We start from the raw sequence: 17,179 nt of genomic DNA, 5'->3' as shown, positions 1-17,179 counted from the left end.
ATCTTACCGTTTTTGAAATATTTTCAATTTTATGAAATTACAGTAAAAATTTTAAGGCTTTATTTCTCTAAGCGTATCGAAGTTTTTAATACTAAATATTTACTGAAGTTTATTTATTAATCACATATTGTGTTGCAATAATAACCAAAATACTACCAGAGTGTCTAAAAATTTATATTAAATAATTATTAGCTTTAAACGACAATAATATTAGCTTTAAACGACTTGTTTAATTTAAATGGAACACCCTGTATATTTTAAATGAATCAGATGCAGAATTTAATTGTCTATCAAATTGTATATACCATTTTTCACTTATCTCTTCAAGTTTTTGTAGAAAATGTATTTTCTTATAATTTAGACCTCATTTATCACTATACCCATGAAATATTGACATTTTAGATTACAATATTAGTAGAATTACTAATATTGTCGATATAGTTCGTTTATTTCATTAAAAGATAAAAAAACTGTTTAAATAATATTTGTTAACGAGGACCAAATAATATGATTGTATTCAAACTATATTAATTGATTGTTTACGTTGATTAATAATAATTACTGCAAATATTAAAAAAACTGAATTTTGTGTGTGTATTAGACAGTGTGGTAAAAGTAACACCTTATAAATTTTATTTCATTTTTTGACAAATGCTTATTAATAACAACAGAGACGTTCATTTTCATAACTTATTATTGTATTGAATTCTGAGTAAAATGCACATTTATTTAGAATAATTTATTAGTTAAAACAATTAAATATGTAATTAACTAATTTTTGGGTGGAAATAATGGTGGTATATTAATAATTAGTGTATACGCTTTTACAAAGATTTAACTAGTTTTCTTTTTGTAAACGAATGGGCTTGCAATATTATTATCTTTACCACTTGTACATTTTGTACAAATGTTGCTTTAAAAAAATATAAAATGTCAATATTGCATGGATATAGTGATAAATGAGGTCTAAATTATAAAAATATCCATTTTCTACAAAAACTTGAAGAGATAGGTAAAAAATTATATAACACTACTTGATAGACAATTAAATTCTGCATCTGATTCGCGTAAAATATACAGGGTGTTCTATTTAAATTAAACAAGTTATTGCCGTTTAAAGCTAGCAATTAGTAATTATTCAATATAAATTTTTGGACACTCTGTATAAGGTACTATAATTTTTATTATTGCAACACCAAAATCTAATCAATAAATAATATTCAGTAAATATTTAGTATTAAAACTTTTAATACCCTTGGAGAAATGAAGCCCTAATTTTTTTACTGCAATTTCACAAAATTGAAAATATTTCAAATACGATAAGGTTTAAGTATGATAAACCTTAATCAAATTTACCTTTATTTCAACCGAAGAATCTAAAAATAGAATAATATACAGGGTGTTCCATTTAAAAAAATATAACTATATTTTTTACTTATTTGGGACACTCTGTATCTTGTAAAAATATTTTTAAATTGTAGATCTAATAGTCCTTCAACGAACACAAATCTTACATGTGTAAAAATCTAATCGTTTAGCTACAATACTCCGTATCGTATGTGGTGAACAACCCTGTATAGTATAAAAGGAACACTTAGAAAATGAGATACAAACCTGCAAAACCTAATAGCTTTTAGAAAGCATTTTAGATATCTAATATATTGTGTTATCTACTTGAGATATAAAGAGTTAATAGTTCAGTCAGAGGAAGATTTTATCACAAAATGGAAATATCCATTCTTATAAAGTTATATTAATTATTTGTGTAAATGGTTCACATAAAATAAGATGTATAAAAATATAAAAATTACATTACAGCAGAATATCAAAAATGGACGGAATATGTTTAGAAAACTTATAAAGATATGCCATTGAATATACCAAACAAAAAAAAAACCGGCGTCAAAGACGGCTAGGAAATGACAATCGATGTTAGTTTTGGGGAGGTCAAGCCCTAGATGTCACTTACTTGACCTGTACTCTTCATTAGTTTTTACTGGCTTACTGCCAGTTGGCCTTAAGAAGGTTGTACTTTATTTTTATATTGACTAAAAATTATTTTTAAAGAGTGTACCCTCAAGTGTACCTAGCTAAAAATCATAGAAAAAATATATTTTTGGAAATAGATTTGTGCATCTGGAAACGTTCTATTCCTTTCTAACCTTTCTATGATTAGTACAAATGTTTAACAAGTTTGATGTGAATTTTTGTAAATAGCATCTATAGATGGACCTTGTTAAAATTATCGATCGTTGTTCCCCAGTGGTCTCTGAAGCCTTTTTTTTAATCATAAAAATCTTACCAACATACTTGCTTATCTGATATTAGTAGATTTAAAGTTTGTTTACTTATCAGTCTCATAGCATAAGTAGGGGTAGCTGAGCTATATAAGACACACAATATATTATCACAGACTTTAATACCATGACATTTGTGATACTCTGAACACCAGTAGCTTTCCATCCCTTCAGTACTTTCATCCAATGCCAATTTGTCTGTTTTCAAATCTTCCGAAACATTATTTTCTTGCCAAGTTTTCGAATTTGGAATTAGCGTGTTCATGATGGCTTGATAAAAGAAGGTTCTTAATATATCCAACCTGTGAGAACTACTGCTCATTTTTCTACCTGAATTTTGTTGAGGGTTTTTCGACATCATGTATTTTTTCCTTTTAATATTTACAAGCAGCAAACTAGAATTAGGTTTTAGTAAAAAAAACTGTTAAAATGGTAAAAACCTACCCCAAAATTCCACTATCAACTACCATAGTATTTGGAAAATTTCTTGGGACACATTGTGAAGCAGATTTTAGAATATCTGTAGAGTTTTTAAAACACTGCGCTGCAGCTTGTTCAATATTAACTAGAGCAGGTGTTGAACCGCATAAACAACACACTTGCACATCAGATATTAAACTGCAAGCTACAAATCTGAATGCCACCTAAAATTTCAGTCATTATTATTAAAAAAATGTTGAAATAAAACACACAAACAGTTGGGCTTTTGTAAGGCAAAAAAACAGGAATATCTTTAGAAATATCCTTATTTTCAGTTACAGCAAGTAACAATAATAGTCTTATTTCATGGATATGCAACGACCACCAATTCTCTGTGGCAACTGCAATCTTGCCATTAACAAGAATGCAACTAAACATTGAATCAACACATTCAGTAAACGAGTCTAAAACGATCTATATTTCAATGTCAAAAATACCAATTTTAATACTAAGAAACTACTTGAATAAGATGATTTTCTGGACATAAAACTGTTTCTGCATATCCTACAATATCTGAGGAATGTTTATTGCTAGAGTCACCACAATCTAACGAGTCAAGTAGTCTATCAATGACCGGAAAACAAATCTAGAAAGTACCTGTGTTAAGTATATTATATTATTTCAATACGACATTCTGTTCGTATTACTCTTAATTCTCGTTTAAGTCTTTCAATATTCCTTTGAGTTTTAACTTCATTAATACCAACTATTAAAACTACAGCATCATAAACCAACTGGAGGAGTCTATTTAATACATCAACAGAACAGCCACTGGCCACTCCGATTATCACCAAACTAAAATGAGATTATTGCAAGTGCAAATAAAATTATAGGTAATTATATACGTAGGTAAACCTTATTAATTAGCCAAATTTGAAAACCTATAAAAATGACATATTATCTGGCTTACCTTTCACAAAATTCTTTCCAAGCTACTGCATGGTCATCGGATACAGTGTCAAGAAGTTCGATATTTGATGGTTTACCGAACATGTGTACTCCGTTTAAAGAGCCAAGAGTAGAAAAGGAAAGCTAAAAACAGATAAAAGATTTGAGAAAGTTCCAAAGTTTGGTGATACTGATAAATATTAATATTACATTATCACAATTTCCTTTTTTCCTGGAGAATACTGGTATTCCACCATTGGATGTAACGCCCATAATATAAGCGGACATTATTAAACTTATTAAAAAGGTAAAAATTAAATAAGATCACTAAAACATTTCCCATAAAATGACAACAGAAACAAAACAAGAAACAAGAGGGTTAACATGACACTTTCTTCTTTTCGTATTTCGTACTAGAACGTAGTTCTGTATATGAATCGCAATAACTTAACACAAAATTTAAGATAAGGAAAGCGCAAACCATAGAAGAATTAACTGACAGTTTTCCAGAGATATAGCAGTTTTTTCTGGTGAACGCGGCTATTTTGTTTCGTTAGATATTTTTTATAAATTTTAATATCAAAAATTTTTATATTCCAGAACAAACTGTTAAGTAGTAAGTAGTTGTGGACATTTTTATTTATTAATTTTATGTTTCATACAAATTATTTATTTATATTTTAAAATCAGTTTTCTTTGTTTTCTTCTTAGCCTTCATAATTTTCTCTTTCAATGCTGCTATGTCAACCATTGTTTTAACTGTATCAGTTTTTTTAGATGTCGAGGGTCCTGGTTCTTGAGGAGGAATAAATGCTTCATTCCTCTTTTCTTCTCGTCTTTTAGCCGCTTCGGCATGTTTTTCGTCCTTCTCCTTTTGCTTCTTAATTTTTCTTTGCTCTTTGTTAAGGAAATATTCACCTGTAGCAAGTTGTTTATCAACCTGAAATAAAAATACTTTTACTGCCTGACATAAATCAAAATCTGAATAAAAATACCTTGCTTTCTGTTTGAGCTGGAGGGAATGGAACATAAGGTTTTTTTTCTTTCTTCTTTTTAGGTTGTTTACGCTTGCTTATGTTTTTATTGACAAATTTAGGTAAAAATCTTTCCCAATTTTCATTCTTTAATTTTGGATCTTTCATTAACTCTCTTTTAATCATTAAAGCTTTGATATTATAAATAGGATGAACATTTTTCATTGTGTCTTCAACTATTTTGCGCACCTGCTGTAAACCCTTGTGAGGCCCCAAAGCAGATACAGTCTGTCCCTGTACAAGAATATAACAATTTGAGAGTAATTCTATAGCTTTGAGGGTGCAGCCGTTAGGTCCAATTAAACGTTGCCTTCTTTTAACAAACTTTTCTCGATTTCTTGTTATTTTACCTATCCTAATAATATCACAACTAACGTCATCTTCTAAGATCCGTTTGGCTTGTTCAAAAGGTACACTTCTAGACATTAAACGAATCAAATCTCTTGCTTTAATGATGATGTATGGATCCCATGTTTTTCTTGTTGTTCGGACTACCATACTACCTTCAATTAGATCCAGTTCGGCTTTGATGTGATACTCGTTGAGGAGTTTCTGTACTAACGGCCAAACTTGTCGCAAGTATTGTTCTCTGTATTTGGGAAATAACGTGGAGAATGAACTTTCTTCTAATAGTCCATGTGGATTATCTTCAGGTTTGAACGAAGGAATTTTCATAGCCCATGCATTTTCAATAGGGCCTTGGGGGTCCCGTTCTTGATTATCGTCACTAGTATCAGACATAACACTGTCGATATTTAGGTGTTAACAAATGGAAGATAAAATTAATAATAAAAACAAAAATATAGGGTAAGGTTAAGTAGTATATTAGTTTAATGGCCACAGCTGCCAGGGCTATAGAGATGAGCGATATTTCACGAACTGTGATTTTTTCACTGATATTTAAAAATCACATATCACGATCGTTACTTTTTTTGAGAAGAAAGTGTGAATTGATATGTGATTTTCACACTATTCAAACGAGCAAAAAGTCGACTTGTTTATCCGTTAAATATTTAATATAACATAAACAAAATGGAAATACCGATACCGATTACCATTGCCGGCCGCCTCGCTTTCGTTAAATATCGCTTTTCTTAAAACTATGAACGGTGATGGTACATATAATGGACGTCGTCAATCTTGAAGTTATTGATGTAAATTTGATATTAATATATTCTACAATTAATGTTTTAACGTTTTTAGTACGGATCGTATGAATACTCGGTTAAATCTTTGAGATTTGAGATCACCGCAATAAAATTATTTATTTTTTGAGGTTAGAAAAACAATTATTTTTAAATAAACAAAACAAACCCGCGACCTTGTAACCCGGCATGTAGCCGATAATAAATGCAACTTGACTGAATACTGGATAAATGAATCAAACCCAAACTTGTTTGTCTCAAATCTAAAAAAGTAGATATAAATAAACACGTGAGTATTACGCCTTAATTGGGAACGGGGCAACGGGGACGGAGCGACAAGACTTGTTATTGTTATTGAAACTGTGATCACATCACGTTTAAAAATCACTGATATTAAAAAATCACAGTAACAGATATCAGTGTGATTAAAAAATCACGATATCGCTCATCTCTACAGGGCTATCCTATTGGCTATCCTTATACAATCTTCTTCTTTTCGCTTTTTCCACGTTAAGGTCGATTGGCGCCATCACATGAGAATTGGCCCATAGATTAAGGTTTCATAAATGCTTAAAGTAAATTAGGGATGGGCATCGTTAATCTTTTCTACATTTTGATCTTTTGGCAAAGAGTAGATAAGACAAGAGACGACAGTTCGCGCGGTACGTTTCATGTTTGAGTGGTGGGGAGAGTCATAAAATAATTAACTAGAAAGAAGTGTCAACTCTGTGTTAAATCGTGGAAACACGATACGCCACCGAAAGCCTTCGTTGTCGTCTGGAGAACTAATTTCCCAATTGACAGGTTGACATGATAAGGACATGATGGCTTAATTTTCACTTCCGTTTCCGGTTATTCAATGGCGGGCCCTCTTTCAGTTCAAATGCATTTTGTATTTTCTTTTCATAAATAAAACCAAAAAATAATTTATTCACATATATTTATTTGAAGTATGGAACAACGTGACTAAATAAACATAAAAATATAGAGGATTGTATTGTTTCAATACCAATTAGTTAATTATATGTACTTTTAACGTAAATTAGTTAAGGTATAAGCATGACTTACAGTAATTTGTAAATAAACACACGTATTCGCAGACTTCAAGGACAGAAAACGGACACAGGGACATGAAAACGGGAGCCTTATACAAAAACCTGAAAACAGAAAAACAAATTTTTTTATACTAAAATTAACAATCTAAAAATATCAATAGGTATAAAATATAAATATACTGTTTAAAAAAGCGTCCATTATTCCCAAAGAGACCTGGCTTATAAATCAAAAAGAAGCAAAAAGAGACTTTTAGTCGGATAACATAATCAGATTATCAGTCCGATTTATTGCATTATTGACAATAAATCGCACATATTGGAGATAAATGATGTTGGCTATAGTTAAAAATGATCTTACCTTGCTGTAAATTGTTTCCATTTTCAAAAAAATCGCCGATCAAAGAGATTATAACACCATTTTCTTGCATCTAAAAAATGTAAAAACAGTGTTTATTTACTACCTATTTTTCATATACATGGGACATACCTACTACGGCAGAAACGTCATTTTCTCCAGGATTCTTCATGTAATATATATTTTATATACTTTATTACCTTTATAATTATAAATTTCAGCCGAAATATTAAATTGAACTTCCAAAACGAAACTAAACGGAATGAATTAAAATGGCGTCGAATATTTTCGAATTTGTTCTAGAACAAATCTGAAGTTGTCTCTGAAACTGAAATCTGTCAATTCTAAACTGTGAAGTTAGACAATAGTTAGACAAAAACTATGCTGTCCTTGTCTAGGCGGCCATACTTGTCGTGAGGAGAATGACAGGAATGACACTAATGACTGTTTCCAATTTTCCTATTTCACTGTCACCCCCCTGGGGAGAGTGACCTCGTTTCGCTTGTCCCTTTAAATTTTCGTAAATTTTTCGCGGGAAATTTGAAATAGGCTATTATTAAAACTTGCCTGTATTGCTTATAAATAGTTACTGTATGGGTAAAGAAATAAATAGAAACGAAAAAAAAAATGAGTTTTCTAAATATTACATAAAATAAATTATAATTAGAAACATATTTGTCGGGGAATAAAGATAATAAAAGCAATATTTTGTATATCGTTGGTAAACAAGATAAAGTGACCAAGTCGATTTGTAAGAAATGTTTTATTTATGTGTATTTTTTTTACATATGGACTTGAACAAGTGTAAAATCACAATGTGGAGTTTATGTACAAAAAAATAGAATTGCTCAATTTTTTTTTGTAAAAATATATTACAAGCTTCTAACCATGTCTTCGATCTATGGATTACATTTAGTTTAATAAAACATAATTATATAGTATATTTCTATAAAAATACTTTTCAGGATCCTTTGGAAAAGAGTGAAATATTATGTTTGTCTAAGAATAAGACCTATTTTTGCAGTCTTTATAAGCATACACATTGTCACCATCTCATCTTTTCCTGCTACTTGTGTCCTGTTCAGTATTCATATTTAACAATATTTACAAATTAGTACGCAACAAAAACGATACTAAAATTAAACCTTAAAAACTCTCAAAACGATAATATATCGAAAAACTCTGAAAACACACTTTAAAAAAGGCAAAAATGCAAGAAAACAACTAACCAGATTTGTTTATGTTTAAGCCTGTTTAGCACAGCTGATTAGCGTCCTAAAATCGTAGGCAAGATCGTAGGTTAGATTAGATAAAATACGCCGTTGTCAGATTTTGAGATTTTATCTGTTTATCTTTGAAATCGATCAACTTAGTCATTCTGTTTCTTTGCTTTTATCAGTACATTGCGAAAAAAGAACCTAAACCAACCTAAACTAAAAATTTACATTTCCGTAATAACATACGTTACTTATATCCTTCTTATATTATTAATTTATTTTCAGAAAATCTTGTTTATTTTTCAAAGAAATATACTTGGCAACAGACAAAATGGGACTTGACGGGACCTTTAAATTTTAATATATCTGCGTCTCTCTCGCGAAATTCGACTTCTTTGTTCACTGTCGTCTCTTGTCTTATCTACTCTTTGCTTTTGGTGTGAAAATCAGAGGGGGGTAAAATGGGTTTTAAAATGTATTTAAAATTAAAATACAAAATAGAAAACAAGTATTTTAAATAAGCAATTTATACAAAATGAAAAATACTTTCTTTCAATTAAAGACATATTGGTACCTATATAGGTACCACATGCATTAAATACCGTATGGTCGAAAAAACGGCGTCCACATGGCTTGTAAATGACGATCATCTGCCCAATGGAGAATTGTAAACTCAGTTAACAGCGATAACCAAAAAGTAAAGAGGCGACAAAGCAATGAGCTTTTTGAATGTCCGGAGTGCGGTAGGCAAATAACATCACGTATCGGGCTTTTCAGTCACAGGAAAGCTCATGAAAGAAAACGCCTTGCGTGACCATCTTTTGATGCGTGTCGAATACTCGTCAGCGAGTAATGGCAGTATAAATGACGATCGATAACATTTCCCATATAATTTTATATATAAAATGACATCGGTTATCATTTCATAGCCATCGCTGACGCTGTTTTTTTTCGATCTCCAAGGGTATCAAAGTTTTTAATACTAAATATTTACTGAAGCTTATTTATTGATCAGTTATTGTTTTGCAATAATAAAGATTATACTACCTTATACAGAGTGTCTAAAATTTTATTTTAAATAATTACTAGCTTTAAACGGCAATAACTTGTTTAATTTAAATGGAACACCCTGTATATTTTACGCGAATCAGATGCACAATTTAATCGTCTATCAAATTGTATTATAGCTTTTTTACCTATAGCTTCAAGTTTCCGTAGAAAATGCATCGAGAAATGACAACGTTCTGGATCCGGATGCTTCTTGATAATACCCTTGTTTATATATTAAATAATACTTTTCTTTAAAATCGCCACTAGTATAACTAATACCATCAATTACTAACTTATTTCCTTTTAGCTTAGCGTTTCTGTCTTGAGCTTTTGCTTCTTTCAATTTTTCGACTAAAACCTTTTTATTCACTCTGTCTTCCGCTACTAAATCTTCGTTTATAAATATATTTGTTCCTCTGAGTTTTCCCTTATTTTTAAGGAGTTTCGTCCTTTTTAAACAAGACACTAAGCTTATAAGGATAGGTCGATCTTTGGTTATGTTTTTTCCAAGTCTGAAACACTCCGATAAATCTATCTTTAAATTTATATCGAGTTTTTCTTTTACAAGATCTATTATGGATTCCATAAGATGTTCACTATTTCTCTCTGGTATTCCATATATTATCAAATTGTTTTTCTTTAAAAGTTTTTGTGTGAGATATACTTGATGTTTTAATTCCTTATTTTCTGTTTCTAATTGTTTCTAATACTTCAATTTTAGTTTGAAGAAAAAAAATTCATAGATTTTGCAAGATACTATAATATAAAACAGATAGGAAACTCAAAACATTTTGTCCGGACCGAGCGGTGGCGCCATCTCGTGGGTCTAGTAACAAAATAAAACAAATTTAAAATGGATGGTTTCTCTTTTTTTCGTATTTTTTCATTTATTGTAAATTGATTCAAGGAAGAAACAATTTACTCGAATAAATGGATTTAAGTTAAAATAACAAAGGGGATATAACAAAAACATAAAAAAAACTATAAGAAACCATCTTCATCGAACTGAATATAATAACAAAAACAATACAAAACATTATAATAAGAAAAACTATCTAGATCTATAAAAATTAGCGAACCTATTTTACAACTTTACTAATTAACAATCTCAAAGGAAGGGTAACTATCTTGGTTTATAGTATGTAACACGTGTTGACACCGTATTTGATCCTTCGGAAACATATTATGCATTTAGACATCTTTTTACACAACATTTAAAAACCATTGTTTACAGTTAAAAAATATGAAAAAACATAAATACAGCTGTATACAAATCAAAAACAAATTTAAAACACGATCTACGGATAACTGGATCGCAATCAACGGGCAAAATAAAATATAAATTGACAGCTGTTGACAAGTTAAATTTTACATTTGACGTTAAAAACAAGCAAAAATTTAAATTTTGTAAAATTTTGTTGCTAATTGCGCCCCCTCGTGCGTCTATTAATGGACTATCGTCTACAACCTGTCACTTCCATAAGAGTTTCCTAGAGATTGCCGGTCGATAACAAAATGTAAGCACCATTTTTCTTTAATTTTCAAGGTTAAATAAGTCGGTTTTGCAATTTATTTTAAAAACGGTATATAAAATATATTATGATCTCTATTGATGTATAACATTTAACACCTTGTAGACAGGGGCGGATCGTGAATTTGTGGGGCCCTGGGCTGAAACTACTTGGTGCTTACTAAACTACTTAGGTGCCTACCTAAGTACTCAACTCAGAGAATAGGTACATTAAAGAAATGCTAACTTCATGTTAAAAAATGGAAACAGACGCCACCTGGTGTCGCCTGGCAGTACTAGCTAAATTGAGGGGAATTGGAGGGGCGGGGCTTAAAAGAGGGGAAATTTTTAAAAAAATATTTTTATAAGTATCACTGACTTACTGTTTAAAGTTAATAAACATATTTTTTATTACTTTAATATAATTTAATGTATTAAAAAATATGTCTATTAACTTTACACAGCAAATCAATGATATTATTAAAAACTTATTATTTTCAGAGAAAATTCATAGTAAATAAATTACACATTAGTAAACAATATCATTTATTTTTTAGAGCTGCGATTTATATTACAATAATATTGAAATATATATATTTTTTTAACAATGAAAAAGAATATCCGGAATCTGAAAAAGAAAGATGATCATTTAATGACTTAAATTAGTTCAAAATACATTTTGCAAATAACTAGTGAATTGGAAAGATAAACATACTATTAAAAAGACATTTTAGTAGTATGTTATCATCTATTTACTGATAATACATAAGTATATAATAGGTAAATAACATGCATAAGGCACTATGATCACTACCTGTATCATGATAACACACTAATATCACAAAAATATATGCTAATTTAAATTCCTTTAATGATCTAATGAAACACTATCTAGCCTCAATGCATGCCATTCCAAAGGCAAAAAAAACCTGTTATACCAAATAAATATAAGCTGAATAAAACATAAACCAAGCCAACGTGCATAAACAACCAAAAAATGCATCAAAAAATACTTTTATCAGATCATACCCTTGGATATATTATGTATTTTATATATCGCACATCCCGTTCAAAAGTTTACTAACTCAAAATAGAGAATACAGAGAACATTGTCAGGAGAAGTAAAAGAAAATTTAAGTTAAGGCAATATGCTCCTTTTCGCATATTAATGGCCAAATAATATAATGTTGATTTAATAAAATTTTACTGGCATCCTTCTGAGGTATAAATCAGATTAAAAGGACATTGTTTTTGTAATTTGTTTGTTTTGTAAACATTTTTTGAAGACAATACAGTTTTGAACGGGCTGTGCGATATAAACAAGGATCTTGCTATTATTTGAGGTTAGAAAGTATTTAAATAATATAAAACATAATCAAAATCATTTTTCATCATAAATTATAGAGGTAGTTACGTGTTTTGATATTATTATCAGGAAATAATACGTTTAGTTAAACAGGTACGCTGCCAGGCAAGTTCTATCGGCGGGTCTTTGCAAAAGTTGAAATCTAAAAATACAAAAATACGTTTACATCTTAGTTGTATTTACGAATAAAGTATTTGTGTGTAATTTCTGACTTACCAGTTAGCTGAATAATCGCATTAAATACATCCTGTTTATGTTTTGGGGTTTATATTTATGTACTAAATGAAGGTCTTACTAATTTTAATAAACGTATATTAAAGTGAAAGTAAATTAACAAAACATATCAACTTCTATTCGATAATAGACAAGGACAACAACATGTCTGAATGACATCTGTCTAACAGGTCGTGGCTACAGGCACGTAAGACGGAACATTATAAAGTCCATATTCAAACACCTTCCCCTCAAAGGTCGAGCTTCCTAGGGGGTTTAATATTACGACCCGAACGCGACTTAATAACTTTGTTCCTTAAATCTACATTAACATTTTCATTTTGTTCAACTGACACATTTGGGTTTAAAGACATAATTGGGTTTGATGACATATTTGGAATTGACAATAGTTCAGGAAACAACTCAGGTTCTGTAAGGACTTTTTTCTCTGGTTCTGTAAATGACAATTTAATCTGAGAAGTATTACGCCTAACAATCCGGTTGTTATCCTCCTTTCGTACCCAGTAAGATCTTGGTTCATTAGCTTTCTCCAGAATTGTAGCTTTATACCAGATTTTATCTATGTTGCTTCTGATTACTACTTTATCTCCCTTTTTATACTCAAAAGGATATCTGCGAACCATTTTGTCATATTGGATTTTAACTTTATCTTTTTGTTTACAAAGCTGTTTATAAATATTATTTTGAATTCTCGGTTGCAATTTTGCATCACTTAAAGGTAGTTGTGATTTTAAGATTCTGCTCTGCAGTATTTGAGCTGGAGACGCGTTTAAGTTAATAATAGGTGAATTGTTATATTCCATAACAGATTCTCTAAAGTCGGAATTTTCATCTAAACTTTTCTTTATCATTTGTTTGCATATATTAACTGCTTTCTCGGCTAGACCATTACTTTGATGATAATGTGGAGAACATGTTTTTATTGTAATGTCTTTTGCTCGATAATACTTTTTTAAACGACTTGAAATAAAAGGTAAATTATCAGCAATGATATACGTTGGATAACCAAATCTTATAAATATTTCTTGAAATGCATTTATAACTGACTCTGCTGTTTTATCTTTTAGCAAAATACACTCTATCCAATGAGAGAAATGATCAATTACAACTAAGTATGATTTACAACCAAATTCTAAAATATCAGCTCCTATTTTGTTAAAACGAAGTTTAGGAACAGTATGTGGTAAAAGTGGTTCTCTATAATTTGCAGGTCTATATTTTTCACAAACACGACATTTTTTTATATAGTTAATTATATCATCAGACAGATTTGGCCAATAAAATAATAATCTCGCTTTATGAATTGTTTTACTAGTTCCAATGTGTCCCTTATGTAACAGTTCACACATCTTTACACGCAGACTAGTAGGAACGATTACTTTATCGTTTAAGAAAATGATACCACTCTCTATATAGATAGAATTTTTTGATTGTACGTATGGTAAACAATCAGGTGGAATGGAACTTGTTTTTGGCCATCCATTGTAATAATAATCATATAATTTCATTAAAGTTTTATCTTTACACGTTTCTATTCTAAATTCGTCTCGTTTCTCGTTACTCATAGGAATATGCTTTGAAACTGAATGGACCATTTCGAACATTTCATTATCAATCTTACCTGTTGACTTTAAACTAGATCGCGAAAGCATATCAGCAAAATGAATGCTTTTACCTGGTACATAATATACATTGATGTTATATTTTAGTAACTTTAATCTAATACGTTGTAATCTAACTGAACCAATTTTACAAATAGGTTTTTTCATAATTGACACTATAGGTTTATGATCTGATTGAACATCAAAATTTCTTCCATATATAAAATCGTGAAATTTTTGTGTGGCAAAATAAATGCTAAAAGCTCTTTCTCTGTTTGACTATAATTAACCGTGTTCATTCATCATACGTGATGCACAACTAACTAATTTAACTATATTATTTTCATATTGTTGAAACATACAACATCCTAAACCGTTTTTAGATGCGTCACATTGTAAAATTATTTTCCTTTTATAATCAAACGGAGTTAAGCCTGGTGAATTACAAATGATTTTCTTTAATGTATCGAAAGCTTTTTGGTGTGCTGGTAACCATTGCCATTCTATATTATTTTTTAAAAGTTCACATAAAAGATGCATATATTCTGCCATGTTTTTTATATATCGTCTTACATAATTAAAAGAACCAATAATCCTTTGTAATTCATTTTTGTTTTTAGGAATTTCTAGTTTACATAAAGATTCAATTCTATCAGGGTCTATTTGCATTCCTGACTCAGAAAACATTTGCCCCATAAACTTTACCTGACTCTGACAGTATTGCAATTTTTCTTTATTAAATTTTGCACCTACCTCCTTGGCTTTTTTCACAACCTCTGATACGGCCTGATCATGCTCTTCTCTTGTTGCTCCTGCTACGATCATATCATCGTGACAAATTTGCACATTTTTGATGTTACCAAACTCTCTTTCAACTACATCTTGAAATAAATCTTGTGAATTTGACAAGCCATAAGGTAGAACTGTAAACCTATATATTCCAAATGGTGTTGCAAAACAACATTTCCATGAAGCTTCTTCTGTCAACTCTAAATGGTGGTAACCTTCAGCTAAATCAAAAACAGTGAAAATCTTTTTTCCATTTAAATTTGCACAAATCTCTTCTATGTTGCATGCTATTTTAGGTTTTCTGACAATTTGTCTATTTAAATCAGAAGGGTCTAAACAAAGTCTCAACTTACCATTTGTTTTTTCTACAATGACCATTCTGTTAATACTTGCATTTGAATTTATTTCATCTACCTTTACAATTGCATTCCTTTTATTAATCTATGTATTTCATTTTTTAGTTCATTTCTTAATGTAATTGGTACTTTAGTAGGGGGTAACTGACCGGTTCAAAATTTTCTACTGTTGTTATGTTATATTTACCAGGAAACTTACCATAACCACTAAAAATTTCAAAATTCTTATTTATAAATTTTTCCCTATCATTTAAACCATTCTCAGTAACTGAAATATTATTTACTCTTTTCACCAATTGTAATTTTACGCAAGCTAAACCGCTTAATAGAACCTGATTTGCTCCCTCAACTATGACAAAGTCTTCATACATTTCTACACTTTTATACTTACAATATAAATTTACAATACCAATGGGTTTAACCTGAGAACCTTCAAATCCTTTTAAAATACAATGTGTGTCCCTAACCTTAAATTTTTTATTTATACAATTAAATAATGTTGATGGTATTACACTAACGTCTGCCCCTGTATCCAACCTAACTTTACATCTTTTGTTTTCTACATGTATGAACTCTTCCCATATATTTGTTGGGCTTCTATAACTATTAGATGTAGAATTAGATTTATTCGAGGGTATATCCTTACTTATGTTACCTACAAATAAATTTTCCTCACTAGTATCACATTTTTCTTCAACATTTTTTACATTTTTTATGCGACACGATATAGCAAAGTGGTTTAATAATCCGCACTTCCTACACTTTTTTCCATAAGCAGGGCATTCCCTGGGACCGTGCATATTTTGACACCTTTTACATTTGAATTTGTCCTTTGCATCTTGCTGTTCACTTTTTTGTCTTTTCTTTTCGCCTGGCTTCTTATATTTTTTAATAAAATTTACCTCTTCTTCGCCTTCTTGGAATTTAATACTTTGATTTCTGCTCTGTTCACTTGTTCTACAGAAATTTATAGTTTTATCGAGTGTTAACTCATCTAATCTAAGCAACGCTTCTCTAGTTGTTGGATCCCTAATTCCCATTACAATTTTGTCTCTCAAAGCCTTGTCTTCACTTGTCTGATTTGGATCTAGAGTATTGTAATTACAGCTCTTGACCAGATGACGACACTCAGTTAAGAAATGTTCAAACGTTTCACCCTCTTTTTGCACTCGTTTAAGGAAATTATATCTTTCAAAACATTCATTTATCCTTGGGTTTACATATTTAGTTATAAGTTCCAACATGTATTCATATTTATCCTGCTGATCCTCGGGAATCACAAAGGTCGACATTATTCTGGCGGACTCGGTGCCAATAATGTTTCTCAGAATCGATAATTTTACCAGTCCTGCAGCTTTATCCTGCCCTATCGCAACTAGATAGTCCTCAAAAGCTGTCTTCCAAAACTTCCATTCTCCCGCAGCATTTTGCCCTTGCAGATCAAAATCTGGCGGTAATTTTACCATGCCCATGGTAGCCATCTTTTACACTCAAGATCGACTTTTTTATACTTAAAAGACTTGATACTTTTGTAAATACTTTTAATTGCCTTCAATTACGTACTTACGACTTACGGCTTACGACTGCGCCATGTTTTACGTTTTGGGGTTTATATTTATGTACTAAATGAAGGTCTTACTAATTTTAATAAACGTATATTAAAGTGAAAGTAAATTAACAAAACATATCAACTTCTATTCGATAATAGACAAGGACAACAACATGTCTGAATGACATCTGTCTAACAGGTCGTGGCTACAGGCACGTAAGACGGAACATTATAAAGTCCATATTCAAACACA

The 17,179-nt window shown here is 30.4% G+C and overlaps 3 protein-coding genes across 5 annotated transcripts; all 3 read right to left on the bottom strand.

Annotated features, from left to right (window-relative positions):
* Positions 1-1,498: 1,498 nt before the first annotated feature.
* Positions 1,499-4,076, bottom strand: LOC115886922 (protein fuzzy homolog). Its single transcript, XM_030906249.1, has 7 exons — positions 3,876-4,076; positions 3,688-3,809; positions 3,425-3,572; positions 3,238-3,363; positions 2,994-3,191; positions 2,742-2,941; positions 1,499-2,692 (listed from the first exon to the last, which is right to left on the bottom strand). The coding sequence occupies exons 1-7, from the start codon at positions 3,951-3,953 to the stop codon at positions 2,299-2,301; spliced, it is 1,266 nt and encodes a 421-aa protein (XP_030762109.1). The 5' UTR covers positions 3,954-4,076; the 3' UTR covers positions 1,499-2,298.
* Positions 4,077-4,282: 206 nt separating this feature from the next.
* On the bottom strand, positions 4,283-5,542 carry LOC115886908 (KRR1 small subunit processome component homolog). The gene is made up of 2 exons (XM_030906235.1): positions 4,661-5,542; positions 4,283-4,605 (listed from the first exon to the last, which is right to left on the bottom strand). Exons 1-2 carry the CDS (start codon positions 5,438-5,440, stop codon positions 4,339-4,341), a joined length of 1,047 nt encoding a protein of 348 aa, XP_030762095.1. The 5' UTR covers positions 5,441-5,542; the 3' UTR covers positions 4,283-4,338.
* Positions 5,543-12,692: 7,150 nt separating this feature from the next.
* LOC115886907 lies at positions 12,693-17,172 on the bottom strand. 3 transcript variants are annotated; one of them, XM_030906234.1, is made up of 3 exons: positions 16,033-17,172; positions 15,925-15,980; positions 12,693-13,280 (listed from the first exon to the last, which is right to left on the bottom strand). In XM_030906234.1, exons 1-2 carry the CDS (start codon positions 16,856-16,858, stop codon positions 15,937-15,939), a joined length of 870 nt encoding a protein of 289 aa, XP_030762094.1. In that variant the 5' UTR covers positions 16,859-17,172; the 3' UTR covers positions 12,693-13,280; positions 15,925-15,936. The 3 variants fall into 3 exon arrangements, with proteins under 3 accessions (XP_030762094.1, XP_030762091.1, XP_030762093.1); XM_030906231.1 differs by having other exon boundaries at positions 15,925-17,172; XM_030906233.1 differs by lacking the exon at positions 12,693-13,280 and having other exon boundaries at positions 15,338-15,980.
* Positions 17,173-17,179: the final 7 nt, after the last annotated feature.

The sequence above is a fragment of the Sitophilus oryzae genome, unplaced genomic scaffold, assembly GCF_002938485.1.
Source record: "Sitophilus oryzae breed Bouriz unplaced genomic scaffold, Soryzae_2.0 scaffold_535_pilon_pilon, whole genome shotgun sequence".
Taxonomy (NCBI): Eukaryota; Metazoa; Arthropoda; class Insecta; order Coleoptera; family Curculionidae; genus Sitophilus; species Sitophilus oryzae.
The sequence above is the reverse complement of the archived record's forward strand: the minus strand, read 5'-3'. Positions and strand labels throughout refer to the sequence as shown.

What these genes read in the sequence shown, in the direction of transcription:
- LOC115886922 (XM_030906249.1), bottom strand. Translation starts at nt 3,953, where the DNA reads ATGTCCGCTTATATTATGGGCGTTACATCCAATGGTGGAATACCAGTA. An exon ending in GACTTAAACGAGAATTAAGA is followed by an intron (nt 3,364 to 3,424) that starts GTAATACGAACA and finishes GGTACTTTCTAG; the next exon opens with ATTTGTTTTCCGGTCATTGA. An exon ending in CAGAAAATCATCTTATTCAA is followed by an intron (nt 3,192 to 3,237) that starts GTAGTTTCTTAG and finishes ATTGAAATATAG; the next exon opens with ATCGTTTTAGACTCGTTTAC.
- LOC115886908 (XM_030906235.1), bottom strand. Translation starts at nt 5,440, where the DNA reads ATGTCTGATACTAGTGACGATAATCAAGAACGGGACCCCCAAGGCCCT. An exon ending in CAGCTCAAACAGAAAGCAAG is followed by an intron (nt 4,606 to 4,660) that starts GTATTTTTATTC and finishes TTTTTATTTCAG; the next exon opens with GTTGATAAACAACTTGCTAC.
- LOC115886907 (XM_030906231.1), bottom strand. Translation starts at nt 16,858, where the DNA reads ATGGCTACCATGGGCATGGTAAAATTACCGCCAGATTTTGATCTGCAA. An exon ending in ACATGTAGAAAACAAAAGAT is followed by an intron (nt 13,281 to 15,924) that starts GTAAAGTTAGGT and finishes GTAAACAAAAAG; the next exon opens with ATAAAGTTAAAATCCAATAT.